The following is a 15,200-nucleotide window of genomic DNA, read 5'->3' as shown; positions in this document are numbered from 1 at the left end:
GTGAGCCACCCTAGGAAATTAATCAAACCCAAAGAGAAGATTATGGGAACCCCTGATTTGTAGCCAAACTGGACAGAAGTTGGGGGTAATCTAGGACCTACTTCTTGCAGTTGGTGTCCCAAGTGGGACAGGAGCAGTCCTGTGGGACCAAGGCCTTTACCTGTAGGAGCTGACACTATTTCCACATACACAGTGTCACAACTGGGCTGAACTGCAGGACACACAGCTGGTATTACAGAGAATTGCCTGGTGTGGGAAAAAACTTCCATATATTTGGTGACCAGAAGTAGTGTTTTGTGTGAATAAGGGAGACTCACAAGAGAAACACAGGAAGCAGACCGAATTGAAATTCTCTAAATTTAGTTCTGAAATTTCATAATAATGCTGATTACTCAAACAATCCTTTTGATCTGTAAATGTGTTTATTTCAGTACTGGGAAGTTTTTAAAATATTATCTATTTGATAATTACTTCTCCTCCTTGTATTTCTTTCTCCTGGAACACATACTAGTTGGATGTTAGGCTTCCTGCATGAACTGTACTCATTTTTTAACATTCTTTTTCCCTATTCTTTCATACGATTTTTCTGGGAAATGGCCTCATGTTTATCTTCCAATTTTTCTACTGAATTTATTTTTGTTACTTTTATTTTCTGGTTCTCTTTTTCATCTATAGACTTTAAAATAGTATCCACTACTTTAAATATATTAATTGTATCTTTAAAAATAGTATTCTTAAAATTCCTGTATCCCTTTTAAAAATCTCTTTCCATCTTTTTTTAGGTCTCAGATATTTGAGCATTTTCAGTTATCCATTTACACTTAAGAGCGAGGCACTACCATGCTGAATGCCCACTGTGTGCGCAGTGGGGCGGGGACAGGGGAGGCTCTTGTTGAACAGTGGCCTCACTGTAGAGGGCAGCCGGACATTTCACTTCCAATATCTTAAGCCTTTTCGGTCAGCTTGTGCAAAAAGAAATTCCAGTCTTCTGTTTAGAGATTATAAACCTGGCCACCAGCCTTTTACTTGATCTCCTTTACTAGTCCATTATTTCACCTCATTTTCATTTGTATATGGTATTCCAGAATCTGGAATTTCTCTGGTTCAGCCTTTCCATAAAGCAAACTTCAATCTTCTGTCAATGGAAGATACAGGTGGCTATGAGGTTGTTGAGAATGAGGAGGAGGATCTGAGGATAAGTCTATTGCCCCTAATACACATGCTCAAACAATCCTACTTTCAGTTCTATAATACCTTACACCTGCAATAGACCTAGTGCATCTAATTCCTGAGTCTTTCAGAAATTAAATACAGGGACTTTCTTCCCTTAACTTTTAAATTGAACAATAATTGATGTATAATATTATATAAGTTATAGATATACAACATAATGATTCACAATTTTTAAAGGCTATACTCCATTTATAGTTATTTTAAAATATTTGCTATATTCTTCGAGTTGTACAATATATCCTTGCAGCTTATTTTATAGATAATTATTTGCATCTCTTAATTCCCTACTACCATATTGCCCCTCTCTTCTTCCCTCTCCCCACTAGTAACCACTAAATACAGGTGTTCTAAAACAGGAAGTTTAAACTTACATTTCTTTCAGTTCTTGAGGGCTGATTTTTTTCTTATTTATTATAATTTTAGAGGAGTTTCAGAAGAAACCAGATAGAGATTAATGTACATATTTCAACTGTCATCTTTAATGAGGACTCTCATCTGTCATGTACCCACCATTCCCGTTCAAGAAACAAAATATTACAAATACAGCTGAAATCACCTGTGTTTATGATTAGCCATTTAAAATTTTCTAGGTGTAAAATCATATTTTCAAATACTGATTTTTTTATATTCCAAAATTAATTAGAAAAATGAAGGAAAAAATTAAAATATTTTAAAAGCAAAGATAATAGTAATTAGAATGCTTTGCTAATCTTAACAAATATCTCAGCCAGCATGTTAAGTAGTAATAGAGACCATTCTTGTTTTATTCTTTTGGTGGGGGAGGGGGACCAAGTTGAGCTTCATCACTGAAAATAATCTTAGATTTAATATATTCTCTTAATTAAAAATTTTAGAAGAAAATTTCATTGGAAATATATATGAATTTCTTGTGTACTACATTATGATCTCTCCTGTTTTTTTTCTATTGGTGTGATTTAAGAAAATAGCCATACTGAGGTATAATTAATACTGTACAAAACTCATTGATATTGAGATATAGTTATAGTAATTAACTTGGTAGATTTCTGGTAAATTTAGAGAGTTGTGCAATCATTATCACATTTAAATTTTAGAACATTTCCTCACTTGAAAAATAAGAATGGCAATAAATCTGTATTCCTATCCCCCAGCAATAGGCAAACACCTATCTGCTTTCTATTTCTACAGATTTGCCTTTTCTAGAAATTTCATGTAAACTGAATCACAGAATATAGTCTTTTGTGTCTGGCCCCTTTTACGTACATAACATTTTTGAGGTTCATCATGCTGTAGCATGTATCAACAATTTTTATTGCTGAGTCATATTCCATTGTATGGATATAATACATTTATTTATCTACTCACAAGTTGAAAGACATTTGGACTTTTTTCTAGTTTTTTGGTAATTAGGAGTAGTATTGCTATGAATATTTGAATATGTTCCTCTGTTTTTATTTCTCTCACATAGGTAACTATATGGAAATGCTGGGTCATATGAGAAGTATGTACTTAAATTTTTAAAAAATCATCAAACTAATTTCCACTTTCCATTCCCACCAGCAGTGTATGATAATTCTAGTTCCTCCATGTCCTGGCCAACACCTGGTAAGGTTAGTCTTTTTAATTTTAGTCATTACAACAGGTGAAGTGAACAATGCAAAGAAATAGAGGAACACAATAGAACGGGAAAGACTAGAAAGACAAGAATGGGAAAGACAAGAAAATGAGAGATTCCAAGGGAACATTTCATGCAAAGATGGACACAACAACGGACAGAAACGGTATGGACCTAATAGAAGCAGAAGGTATTAAGAAGAGGTGGCAAGAATACAAGAAGAACTGTACAAAAAAGGTTTTAATGACCCAGATAACCACGATGGTGTTATCAGTCACCTAGAGCCAGACATCCAAGTGGACCTTAGTAAGCATTACTATGAACAAAGCTACTTACTGGAGGTGATGGGATTCCAGCTGAGCTATTTCAAATTCTAAAAGATGATGCTGTTAAAGTGCTGCACTCAACATGCCAGCAAGTTTGGAAAACTCAGCCTTGGCCACAAGACTGGAAAAGGTCAGTTTTCATTCCAATTCCAAAGAAGGGCAATGGCAAAGAATGTTCAAAATACCACACAACTGCACTCATTTCATATGCTAGCAAAGTAATGTTCAAAATTCGTCAACCCAGGCTTTGACAGTACCTGAACCAAGAACTTCCAGATGTACAAGCTGGATTTAGAAAAGGCAGAGGAATCAGAGATCAAATTGCCAACAGCCATCAGATCACAGAAAAAGAAAGGGAACTCCAGAAAAACATCTACTTCTGCTTCATTGGCTATGCTAAAGCCCTTGACTGTGTGAATCACAACAAACTGTGGAAAATTCTTAAAGAGGTGGGAATACCAGACCACCTTACCTGACCCCTGAGAAACCTGTATGTAGGTCAAGAAGCAACAGTTAGAACCAGACATGGAACAATGAACTGATTCAATACTGGGAAAGGAGTACATCAAGGCTGTATATTGTCACCCTGCTTATTTAACTTACACGCAGAGTACATCATGTGAAATGCGGGGCTGAATGAAGCACAAGCTGGCATCAAGATTGCCAGAAGTATCAATAACCTCAGATACGCAGATGACACCACCCTAATGGCAGAAAGCAAAGAGGAACTAAAGAGACCCTTGATGAAGGTGAAAGAGGAGTGTGAAAAAGCAGGCTTTAAAGTCAACATTCAAAAAGTAAGATCATGGCATCCAGTCCCATCACTTCATGGCAAATAGATGTGAAAACAGTGAGACTTAATTTTCTTGGGCTCTAAAATCACTGTGGATGGTGACTGAAGCCATGAAATTAAGACATTTGCTCCTTGGAAGAAAAGTTATGGCAAACCTAAAGAGCATATTAAAAAGCAAAGATATCATTTTGCCAACAAAGGTCAATAGTCAAAGCTATGGTTTTTCCAGTAGTCATGTATGGATGTGAGAGCTGGACCATAAAGAAGGCTGAATGACAAAGAATTGATGCTTTAGAACTGCAGTGTTGAAGAAGACTCTTGAGAGTCCCTTGGACAGCAAGGAAATCAAACCAGACAATCCTAAAGGAAATCAGTCCTGAATGTTCATTGGAAGGACTGATGCTAAAGCTCTAATCCTTTGAGGGTAGAAAGAGAAGGGGCTGACAGAGGATGAGATGGTTGGATGGCATCATCAACTCAATGGACATGACTTTGAGCAAACTCTGGATGATAATGAAGGAAGGACAGGGAAGCCTGGTATGCTGCAATTCATAGGGTTGCAAAGAGTTAGACATAACTGAGCGATTGAACACAACAAACAGGTGTATAATAGTATCTTGCTGTGGTTTTAATTAATACTTCGCTAGTAATGTTGAGCATCTTTGGACAGGCCCAATCATTTCAGGTATTGTCTTTAGTGACATACCTATTCAAATCTTCTGCCCATTGTTAAACTGGGTTTTTTGTCTTCTGAGTCGTAGGAGTTATGTATCACAGGTACAAATGCTCTACATATTAATAAATATATGATTTGAAAATATTTTCTCACAGTTCATGGCTTGCTTTTTTGTTTTTTAAAATGGGATATTTTGAAGAAAGGTTTTAATTTTTGATGAAGCCAAATTTATAAAATTTTTTTCTTTCATAGCCATTTTTCTAAGAAATCTTTGCCTATCTTAAGGTATGAATGATCTTCTATGTTTCCTTTTAGAAAACCTCAGACTTTCAGTTCTTACACTTAAGCCCATGATCCTTTTTAATTAATTTTTGTATACAGTGTAGGTAAGAATTAAAAGTTTATTTTTATATATGTGGATATCCAATTGTACCAGCACCATTTGTTGATAAGACTATCATTTCTCGTTGAATTGTTTTGGCATCCTTGTCAAAATCAATTTATCAAAACTGTAAGGATTTATTTCTAGATTTTCTATTCTGTTTCATTGATCTATCACTCATGTCAATACTATACTATCTGAATTATTTACAGCTTTACAGTAAATCTTGGATCTAGTGAAGTGAAAGTTGCTCGGTCATATCCAACTCCTTGCGACCCCATGGACTATAGAGTTCATGGAATTCTCCAGGCCAGAATACTGAAGTGAGCAGCCTTTCCCTTCTCCAGGGGATCTTCCCAACCAGGGATCAAACCCAGGTCTCCAGCATTAGGCAGATTCTTTACCATCTGAACCACAAGGGAAGCCCTTGGGATGCAGTAAGCCTTCAAATTCTGTTTAAAGTTATCTTGAATGTTCTAGGTCTTTTACCATCCTGATCAACCTTAGAACTAGCTTATCAATTTTTACCAAAACAAAAAGGAGACTGCTGGAATTTTAAAGGGATTATAATGAATCTATAGATATTAATATATTTAGAGAGGATTGCCATCCTAACAATGTCAGGCCTTTCAGATCCCAAACATGAAATGTTGCTCCATATCTTCACATCTTTAATTTTTCTTAGCAATGTTCTGTAGTTTTCAGGGTACAGGTCTTATGTATGCTATGTTAAACTTACTCTTAAGTATTTTACTATTTTTGATACAACTATGAATAAACTGTTTTCTTAATTTCATTTTCAGAACACTCATTGCTGGTATACAGAGATACAAATAATTTTTCTATATTGATTTTAAATCTAGAGGCCTTGCTAAACTCATTTATTGTTAGTAATGTCTTAGCATTTTCTAAATATGGGATCAAGTCATCACGAATAAAGGCAATTTTCATTTTCTTTTGCATCTCAATGCCTTTCACTTCTTTTCCTTGCTTTACTGCTCAGGCCAGAATCCCTAGTACAAAACATGCTAAGAGCAGACATCCTGCTTGTTCCTGATTTGAGAGACAGAGCACTCAAGTCTCTAATCCCTAGCTATAGTGGGTTTTTACTAGGCATCCTTTGGCAGGCTGAGAATATTACTTACTATTTCATCAGTAATGGGCACTGAATTTTGTCAAATGTTTTTTGTCTCTACTAAAAAGATCATGTGGTTTTACCCTTTATTCCATTAATATGGTATATTATATCGTCTTCAAATTTTAAACTAATGACACATTTCTCAGATATCCCACTTGGTCACAGTAGATAATCCATTTTGCATGTTATTGAATTTGGTTTGTGAATATTTTATTAAAGATTTTTATATTTTGGGGCCAATGCACATTTTTAGGACAAATTTTTTTCTTTAAAAAATAAATCAGTATTATAGTTATTAAAAAACCTGTATTATGTCTCAGGTAGGACTTTTTTCTTTCATTTTTATTGAGATATAATTGACATACAACACTGTATTAAGTTTACAGTACAGAGCATAATGATATGACATATACATTATGAAATGATTACAACAATATAAATTTAGTGAACGTCTACCATCTCATAAAATTTAAAAAAATAGAAAAAAAATTTTTTTCCTTGTGATACAAACTCTTAGGATTCACTCTGTTAACAACTTTCATACATAACATATAGAAGCATTATGTATGTTTATCATGTTGTACATTACATACCTAATACTACTTTATCTTACAATTAGAAGCTTGCATCTTCTGACTTTCTTCATCCAATTCCCTCTCCCCCAACTCCCCAGCCCTGGTAATCACAAACCTGATCTCTCTTTCTCTGAGTTTGTTTTTGAAATATAATTGACCTAAAACAGTATGTTATACAACATAATAATTTCATATCTTTATACAGTTCAGGATGATCACCAAGTCTAATTATCATCTTTCCATGCAAAGATATTACATAATTACTAACTATACTCCCCACACTACATTTCATACTAGTGACTCATTCATTCTGCAACTGGAAGTTTTACCTCTTCATCTCCCTCACCTATTTCTTTCCCTTTGTAACCCTTCTCTGGCAACATCTGTTTACTCTATCTACATCTATAGCTTTTTTTGTTTTGTTATGTTTGTTCATCTATTTTTTAGATTCCACATATTAAGGGAAATCATAGAGTTTTTGTCTTTTTCTGACTATTTCACTCAGAATAACATCCTCTCGGCCATTCATGTTGTCACAAACAGCAAGATTTCATTCTTATGTAACAGTAATATTCCATTGTATATAGATACCACATATTTATCCATCCATCTGCTGATGAGCGCTTATATTGCTTCCATTATCTTGGCTATTGTAAACAAAGCTACTATGAACATAGGAGTGCATATATCTTTTCTAATTAGTGTTTTTGTTGCCTTCAGATAAATACCCAACAGTAGAGTTGCTAGGCCACATGGTTGTTCTATTTTTAATTTTTTAAGGAATCTTCATACTGTTTTCCATTGTGGCTGCCCTAATTTACATTTCTACCAAGTGCAAAAAGGTTCCCTTTTTTCCACATCTTCACCAACAACTCTAATTTATTGTCTTTTTTATAATAGCTCTTCTGCCATGTGAGGTGATATTTCTCTGTGGTTTGGATTTGCATTTCCCTTATGATTAATATGCTGAACATCTTCTCATGTGCCTGTTGATCATCTGTATGTCTTCTTTGGAAAATGTCTATTCAGATCCTCTGTCCATTTTTTAATAGGTTTCTTTTTTTGATGTTGACTGGTATGAATTTTTTGTATATCTGGATAAAACATTTGTAAATATCTTCTCCCATTCAATAGGTGGTATTTTCATTTTATTGATAGTTTCCTTTACTGTGCAGAAGTCTTTTAGTTTGTTGGAGCCCTGTTTATTTTTACTTTTATTTCACTTGACTGAAGATATGTATCCAAAAAAAATATTACTATGACCAATGTCAAAGACTGTATAGCCTATGTTTTCTTCTGGAAGTTTTATAGTTTTAGGTCTTACATTCAAGTTTTAAATCTATTTTGAATTCATTTTTGTGCATCATGTGAGAGAGCAGTCCAGCTTGAGTCTTTGCATGTAGTTTTCAGCTTTCCCAATACCATTTATTGAAGAGACTGTCCTTCCCTCATTGTATATTCTTGCCTCCTCTGTTGTAGATTAATTGCCCTTATAACTGTAGGCTCATTTCTGGATGTTCTATTTTATTCCACTGATCTATCTATCTATGTTTGTGCCAAACCATACTGTTTGGATTACTGTAGCTTTGTAGTATAGTTACAACAAATTCTCTGGTGCTGTTTTTGTAATCAGGGTAATACTGGTCTCCTAAAATGAGTTGGGAAGCACACTTTCTCCCAGGCTTTATGAAAGAATTTGTGTAGGATTAGTGTATTTGTTCTTGACCTAATTAACTGTTATTTATCCTCCAGATCTCATTTGACACATCGATTCTTCAGGGAAGGCTTCTCTGACTTCGTTGACTAGGCCCATTTCCCTGTTATAAGTTTGAAAATAATAGCTTTCTTTCTTAGCATATATCACAAAGCAATTTTTATTCATTACTAGGATTAATTTTACTATTGCTTTGTCTCCCACATTACCATAAACTCTATGAAAAAAAAAAAGTTGAATGTTTCTGTTCGTCATTATACAGACACATTGCCTAGCCTATTGCCTACACGATAGGTAGCTGCTAACAAATATTTGTTAAATAAAGAATACATGAACATTTGTTTTAGTTTTATTTTTGATATTTCTTCCCCTTTATTTTGACTTATTTCTGATTCTTTTCATATTAGCTTGAATCATTGTGACTCTTTCTTCCTAATCAATCTAGATATTTCTTTTGTTAATATAGACATTTAGAGTGATATAATTTCATCAAGCATTGCTTTGGAAGCCCTCTACAAATTTTGTTATAACTACATTTTTATTTCTATCCTCCAAAAAAACAGATATGATGTGCCTCCTCTACTCAAAACCATACAATTTTTTTCATTTTCTATAATATAGTGTCTAAAGTTCTTAGATCAGTGAACTCAGCTCCAAACTGACTTATGATATATCATCTCACTTACATACTTTATACTCCAACCAGATTGAGCTACTTATTCTTCCCTTATACAATTATTATACTTCTGTTTGTAAATACCTTTTCTCCTTGTAATCAGTACCTAGCAAAATGCTTTAAACATAGTAGCTCAATAAATGTTTGCAGTACAGTGCCTACCACTTTTCATGATCCAAGTTAAGATTTTTTAAATTTATGTTTTTTATAACCTTGAATTATATTTTTATTATATAATTTCTAATTTTATTGTATTGTCATCTGATGTTAGTTTTCAAAAATCGTTATATTTGTGTAATCTGTTTTAAATTGCATTAAATACTTCTTTGTAACCTATACTTTTGTCAGTTTTCATATAAGACTTAAACATACTTAAAAACATGGCTTTTCTCCCACCACCATTAGATTGTGAAATTCATGAAGGCAAGAACCATGTGTGTCTTGTTGACTGTATTGTTAGCACCTGGGAGGCCTTGGTACCTTAACAGTAAATTTTAGAGTTCTCTTTAATTTTATTCTTTCCACTGCTAAACTAAGGAGGTGTTACAATTACCTTATGAGAAAACACTGATTAAAAATATACATAATAGGTGGGCTTTAATCGAATACAGAAACACCAAGTTCCTAGTATGAATCAAGATGTTCTAAAAAAATGGGATACAAATGCAATTCCTGTCCTTGAGGTCCATGAAAACATACAGGTTAACAAATAACACAGGATACAGTGTACAAAAAGGAGGGTATATATAAAATGGCATGGAAATAAGAGTTGTGGAAATATTTAAATCAGGTAGAGGAAAGAGGTAGGTAAAGAAATTGTATAGCAGGAAGTAAAATCTTTTAAAGCATAAATAAACCAAAACCAGTCAAACCACAGGGCTTTTTCAAGATCACAAAGCTAGAGACAGCTCACAAAAGGAGATCCAACCCCTAGTACTGGGCGCTTTCCATTATACCAGACTTAACTACCCACACTTTTTGGAGCTCACCAAAGAACAGGACAGGATTTGAGAGCTACGATATAAAACTGGGGGATTTATTCATCCTAACCCCATCTCCTATTAATATAAAACATCAGAGACTGTACAAAATTGTGAAAAGTTAGCCAAGTACCATGTATTTCTAATAACTTCTTAGTTGATTGGCTTATAAAAAGAACATGCCCTGAAAGTATTTCAGCTGAGATTTAAATGTCCCAGCCCAACCAATCTGACTTGGGGATGAACAGAACAAACTATTAAGTTGTACTGGGCTTCCCAGGTGGTGCTCATGGTAAAGAACCTGCTGCCAATGCAGGAGACCTAAGAGGCATGGATTTGATCTCTGGGTTGGGAAGATCCCCTGGAGTAGGGCATGGCAACCCACTCCAGTATTCTTGCCTAGAGAATCCCATGGACAGAGGAGCCTGGTGGGCTGCAGTCCATAGGGTTGCAAAGAGTCGGACACAACTGAAGCAACATAACACACAGACATAAATATTTTTTTACTGTTAACAGAGGGTCTGAGGAAAGATCTTTTAAAAAGAAAGGTCCAAAAACAAGAATCTGCCAGCCATTATTCAGTACTTTCCAAGGAGGTAAGAGCCTAAATCTGTAGATCTAAATATTAAGGTTAATAGACATTCTTTAAGGGCAGGATGGTCTTGAGGCTGTTCCACATCTCTCAAGACTATGCAATTACATATAGCTACCAAGCAACAATTCCATGACTGAATTTGCAACACCCCCATCCCCCCAAACCCCCCACTCCCGCAACACATATTGATCCCACAGCTCTGGTTTGGGAACATTAGATTATTTAACCCTTCCTTCCCCTATTACAAATTAATAAACTGGCATCTGAATTACACATCAATTTTGGTTGCTTGATTAGCATGAAATAACTCCAAGAAACTGCTCAGATTCAAAAGTAGTGTAAAAAAACATTTAAGAACCTGAAATACTTAAGATCATACTCTAAACCAGTAATTGAAAAAGTGATTCAGGTAACAAATGGATTTTATTTGACTTGCAGAGGAAGAAAAAGAGGAAGAGGGAGTGGGAGGGGTGGGGGATGAAAGGCAAGGGTAAAGGAGAAAAGGAAGGAGGAGAGGGGTGAGGAGGAGGAGTTGCTCTAAAAAACCTGGATAGTTCATTTTCACAGCTTCACCTGAAAACCTTGAAGCTCTAGCAAACTGGCCTTGTATTACCACAACTAACTCTTAACTATGCCAGTTAAAGAGCCATAGTTCCGTTTATACTGGATATTTGATTTCAAATTGATCATAGACCAACTACCCCTTTCTGTTCCTCTCATATGATATGAAGGCCAAATGTTAATTGTCACTTATCATCCCACTGGTACTGTTGTTTTCCTTATAAACTTCAAAGAACAAAGAATACCTTAGTGGATAAGTGCAGGTTTTTTTAAAAAAAGTAAGTACAGGGCCTTCCCTGACGGTCCAGTGGTTAAGAATCTGCCTTGCAACGCGAAGGACATGGGTTCGATCCCTGGTCAGGGAACTAAGATCCCACATGCCACAGAGCAACCCAGCCTGTGTGCTACAACTACTGAGCCCTTGCACCGCAAATAGAGAATCCGTGTTCCGTAATGAAAGATCCCCCATGACACAAGGAAGATCCCACATGCCACAGCTCAGACCCAACACAGCCACATAATAAATAAACATTTTTTTAAAAAAAGTAAGTACAATCCAGTACTTACAACACATTAATGCAGTAAAACAAAGTGGAAAAAAAATCAAAGAAATCAGTTTACCTTAATCTGAGTCTGTTCGATTGACTTTTCCCATATCTGCTGATCATATGCTCCAATCTGAAATAAGAAGCAGGCTACTTAAATGATGGAAAGGAAATTCTTTCACTTAGGCCAAGTCTCACAAAAGTCATGAAACTATTTCAAGTGCCTATATGGTATCTGGGAAATGTCTGTGCTTTTCTGAGGCTAGGATAAATTATTATTTCTAAGGACTATTTCCTTCAAAATCCCAAACTTAGCTGGAAGCAATGTCCAAAATATTTCAAATTAAATATCAATCTTAAAAGATATTTCCACTTAAAAAGTATCAGTAGAAAACTAAACAGAAATAAAAGGTAGCGGGCAGCTCATTAAGATTGCTGACAGTAACAGTCTGATCCGTGCAGATAAAAGTTTTATGTCTAAAAAAACAGCAATTTGATGAGAAGCAAACTCTCAGAGCACTGCTGTGACACTGTGAATGTAGTCTGGAGACAAGAAGTTGAAAATCTCATGCGGGGACCTGGAACTGAATTCAAAAGACCTCGTGACCTTGTACACTAGGCTTTCCATTTGAGATACCGTGTAAGAATACACTGCACTACCAAACTCATTAAAAACTAACATGATAGGCATTCTTTGCGGGAGCTTTCTGCAGGAAGCATGCTTTACAAATGAAAATACACTGATATTACCTTCTTTTGGTACCACGATATAGCATCTCTCTCATTTGAGGCCATCTGTGTCTCCAGCCAGAGAACGGGATTTCACTGAAAACGAAGGAGAACCAGTCGGTGAGTCCAGTAGTTTAAAGGTACTTTCCCAGTTTGGATAGAAGTCAAAAAACGCTTCTCTCAGCCTCTCCATAAGCTGCTGATCGTCTCGTTTTCCGGCTGTTTGCCAGGAAAAAAAAACAAAAACAAAAGAGCATACCAAAAAAAAAAAAAAAAAACCCTCTGGCGCAGCGGCGACCGGAGCTTCTCTAAGAGATTTTGTGCCGGTGTGTTTAGGGATGCAGGAAAGCAGGAGAGGAGGGGAGGTCGGTGGAGTTGACCCGCACCCTACCTCCTCCGCTCTCCAAGGTCCGGCACTCACCTGGTGACTTCTCATTGACCCCGGCCCGCCCGTGAGGCCGGGGGCGAGGCGGCGGACCCTGCAGGCCGCATCTTCCCCCCGAGGCAGAGACGCCGGCCGGGCCGTTACCATGGAGACCACGGAGGCCGCCCCAACCTCGGAGGCAGCCGGCTGCCCAGCTCCCAGACGAGGGCAGCCTGCTGCCAGAGAGCCGGCGCCCTCCAAGCCCGACCTATAGGGTCATCGGACTGACCCTAAAATAACCAAACAATGAACTGAGAAAGGAGGGCGATAAAAAGTGAAGGGGGTATTCGCTAGACTGCCAGGCGCTACGGCAACGGCCGAAGGCTTTGTGCCCGGCCGGAAAAGTCAAGTGCAGAGGTCCCAAGGGTGGCAGCTGCTTCGGGGCGGCGGGCACGCGTCCTCGCTAGGCCGGGCCGGGCCGGGCCGTGACTCAGCCGACCCAGACCTGGGAAGCAGCAGCTCCGCAGACCACGGTGCAGCCGGGCTGCAGCTTCCGCTTTCCGGGGTTTGCTGTGAAGTTGGCTCCGCCCCCGGCCCGGGGCCTTCCCGCCGCGCCTCCGCCAGGCTTCGCGACCGAGGGGCTGGGGAGCTGCACCGCGGCGGTATGGGCCCCTGCGCAGCTTCCTCAGCTCACCCTCCAGGTCACTTCTTCAGAAATGACTTCCCAGCCATCCATCTAAAGGAGGTCGGTCCAGATATTTAAATAGTTCCCTGTTCGTTTCTTTGCAACACTCGGCTTTCCTTGTTTTATATTTCTTTGTGCTTCATTATTTACTGTCGGCCTTCCTCAGTGGGCTGGGGGCACCATGAGGTCAGAAACTAGGGCCCGGTACGAGCCTGGCCTACAGTTTCTCAGCCTTTGCTGAAGGAACAAATGTTTTCATGAATTTACGCTGTTCTGCAACGAAAGACCTGGCAATCTGCGGCTTATTAAGTCCCTTCCTCTCCCGCCTCCCAACAGGTCTGGGACTTCAGCTTTCTGGGTGCTCAAGGGTAAATAAAGGAAGAGAGGGGCCAAGGCTTAGGGCAGTTCCAAGGCACTTTCCCAACTAGGATAGGGGCAGGTGGCGAGCGGAAGAACTGTCTGTACGTTAAGAATTCGAGCAGGCTGACAGAGGTCAGGGAAAAGGACCGGTTGCGACCTCAGATGAATATGTAAGAACAGGTTAAGGTTTTAAGCAAGCTGCTTTCCTCTCCTATACCTTTTTTTTCCCTTTGGCCATTAACGGAACACTGAACTCTAACGGTGATTCTAACCTCAATTGAAGCAGTGACTTTGCTTGGCATTCAATAGTAGCATTTGGGTCCGTTTAAAGCTAATGAGATAATGACTAGACCAGTCTAGAAAGCCTAAGATGGGCAGTTGTAAATGTTTGCTAGCTAACTTCAGATTAGCTAGCAAATCGACATAAATGGAAGTTACTATTCCCGTTTCACGGATAAGGAAAATCTACCAAGATAAAAGTAACTCCCACAGAATAATTTAAAATCATTTTACCCAGGCTTATTTTTATATTCCACACATTGGCAGTGGTTTCCTTTCTGCTTTTGCTTCTTGACAGCTTTTCCTGTCCTTACAGCTAAAAGTTCTGTTGGGTTTCAAGAGGAATGTCTGATTAAAGAAAAGCACGGGAAGAATGACTAATCAAAAAGTCATTTTATGTATATCTAAATATTTGCTTTAAAACGTAAAGTTACACTAATTAAGCATTTTACTTTATTAGCACACAGAGAGGCTTTAGGGGGAGTTCCTGGAAGAACTGCAATCAGGTAAAACTAGGGAAAACTAATAAGTAGCAAACCATCTTTCAGGAGCCCCATGTACAAAGTTACAATGCTCCCTAAAGCTCTTACTGAACAAAGCATGGGCTTTGAGCTCACAACTGCATTCAAATGCCTGCTCCCACTATGTAACTTCAGGTAATTTATTTGGTCTAACAGCCTGTTTTCTCACCTGTATTATGGAGACTGTATTATTACCTTCCTACTCAAGGCTGTGAGGATTAAATGTTCAGTTCAGTTCAGTCACTCAGTCGTGTCCGACTCTTTGCGACCCCATGAACCACAGCACGTCAGGCCTCCCTGTCCATCACCAACTCCCGGAGTCCACCCAAACCCATGTCCATTGAATCTGTGATGCCATCCAACCATCTCATCCTGTCATCCCAATCTCCTCAACAGTTACTCAAAAAACATCAGTTCCTTTCCTTTTCCTTTCCTAATCATAAGCAAGGGCTTAGGAAAGGTACCTTAATTAAT

General features: G+C 37.7%; 1 protein-coding gene across 3 annotated transcripts in view; it reads right to left on the bottom strand.

The window, feature by feature from the left end:
- Positions 1–13,407, bottom strand: part of PHTF1 (putative homeodomain transcription factor 1) — a 68,547-nt gene extending 55,140 nt beyond the window's left edge. For all 3 annotated transcript variants that reach the window (XM_065906749.1, XM_065906764.1, XM_065906757.1), the window contains exons 1-3: positions 12,939–13,407; positions 12,539–12,613; positions 11,865–11,921 (exon numbers count right to left, since the gene is read on the bottom strand). In XM_065906749.1, the coding sequence (XP_065762821.1) occupies positions 11,865–11,921; positions 12,539–12,583 (102 nt within the window). In that variant the 5' untranslated portion in view covers positions 12,584–12,613; positions 12,939–13,407. The remainder of the gene's footprint in view (positions 1–11,864; positions 11,922–12,538; positions 12,614–12,938) is intronic.
- Positions 13,408–15,200: the final 1,793 nt, after the last annotated feature.

This window comes from Muntiacus reevesi, chromosome 1, assembly GCF_963930625.1.
Source record: "Muntiacus reevesi chromosome 1, mMunRee1.1, whole genome shotgun sequence".
Taxonomy (NCBI): domain Eukaryota; kingdom Metazoa; phylum Chordata; class Mammalia; order Artiodactyla; family Cervidae; genus Muntiacus; species Muntiacus reevesi.
Note: the sequence above shows the minus strand (reverse complement) of the source record. Positions and strands in the feature narration are given on the sequence as shown.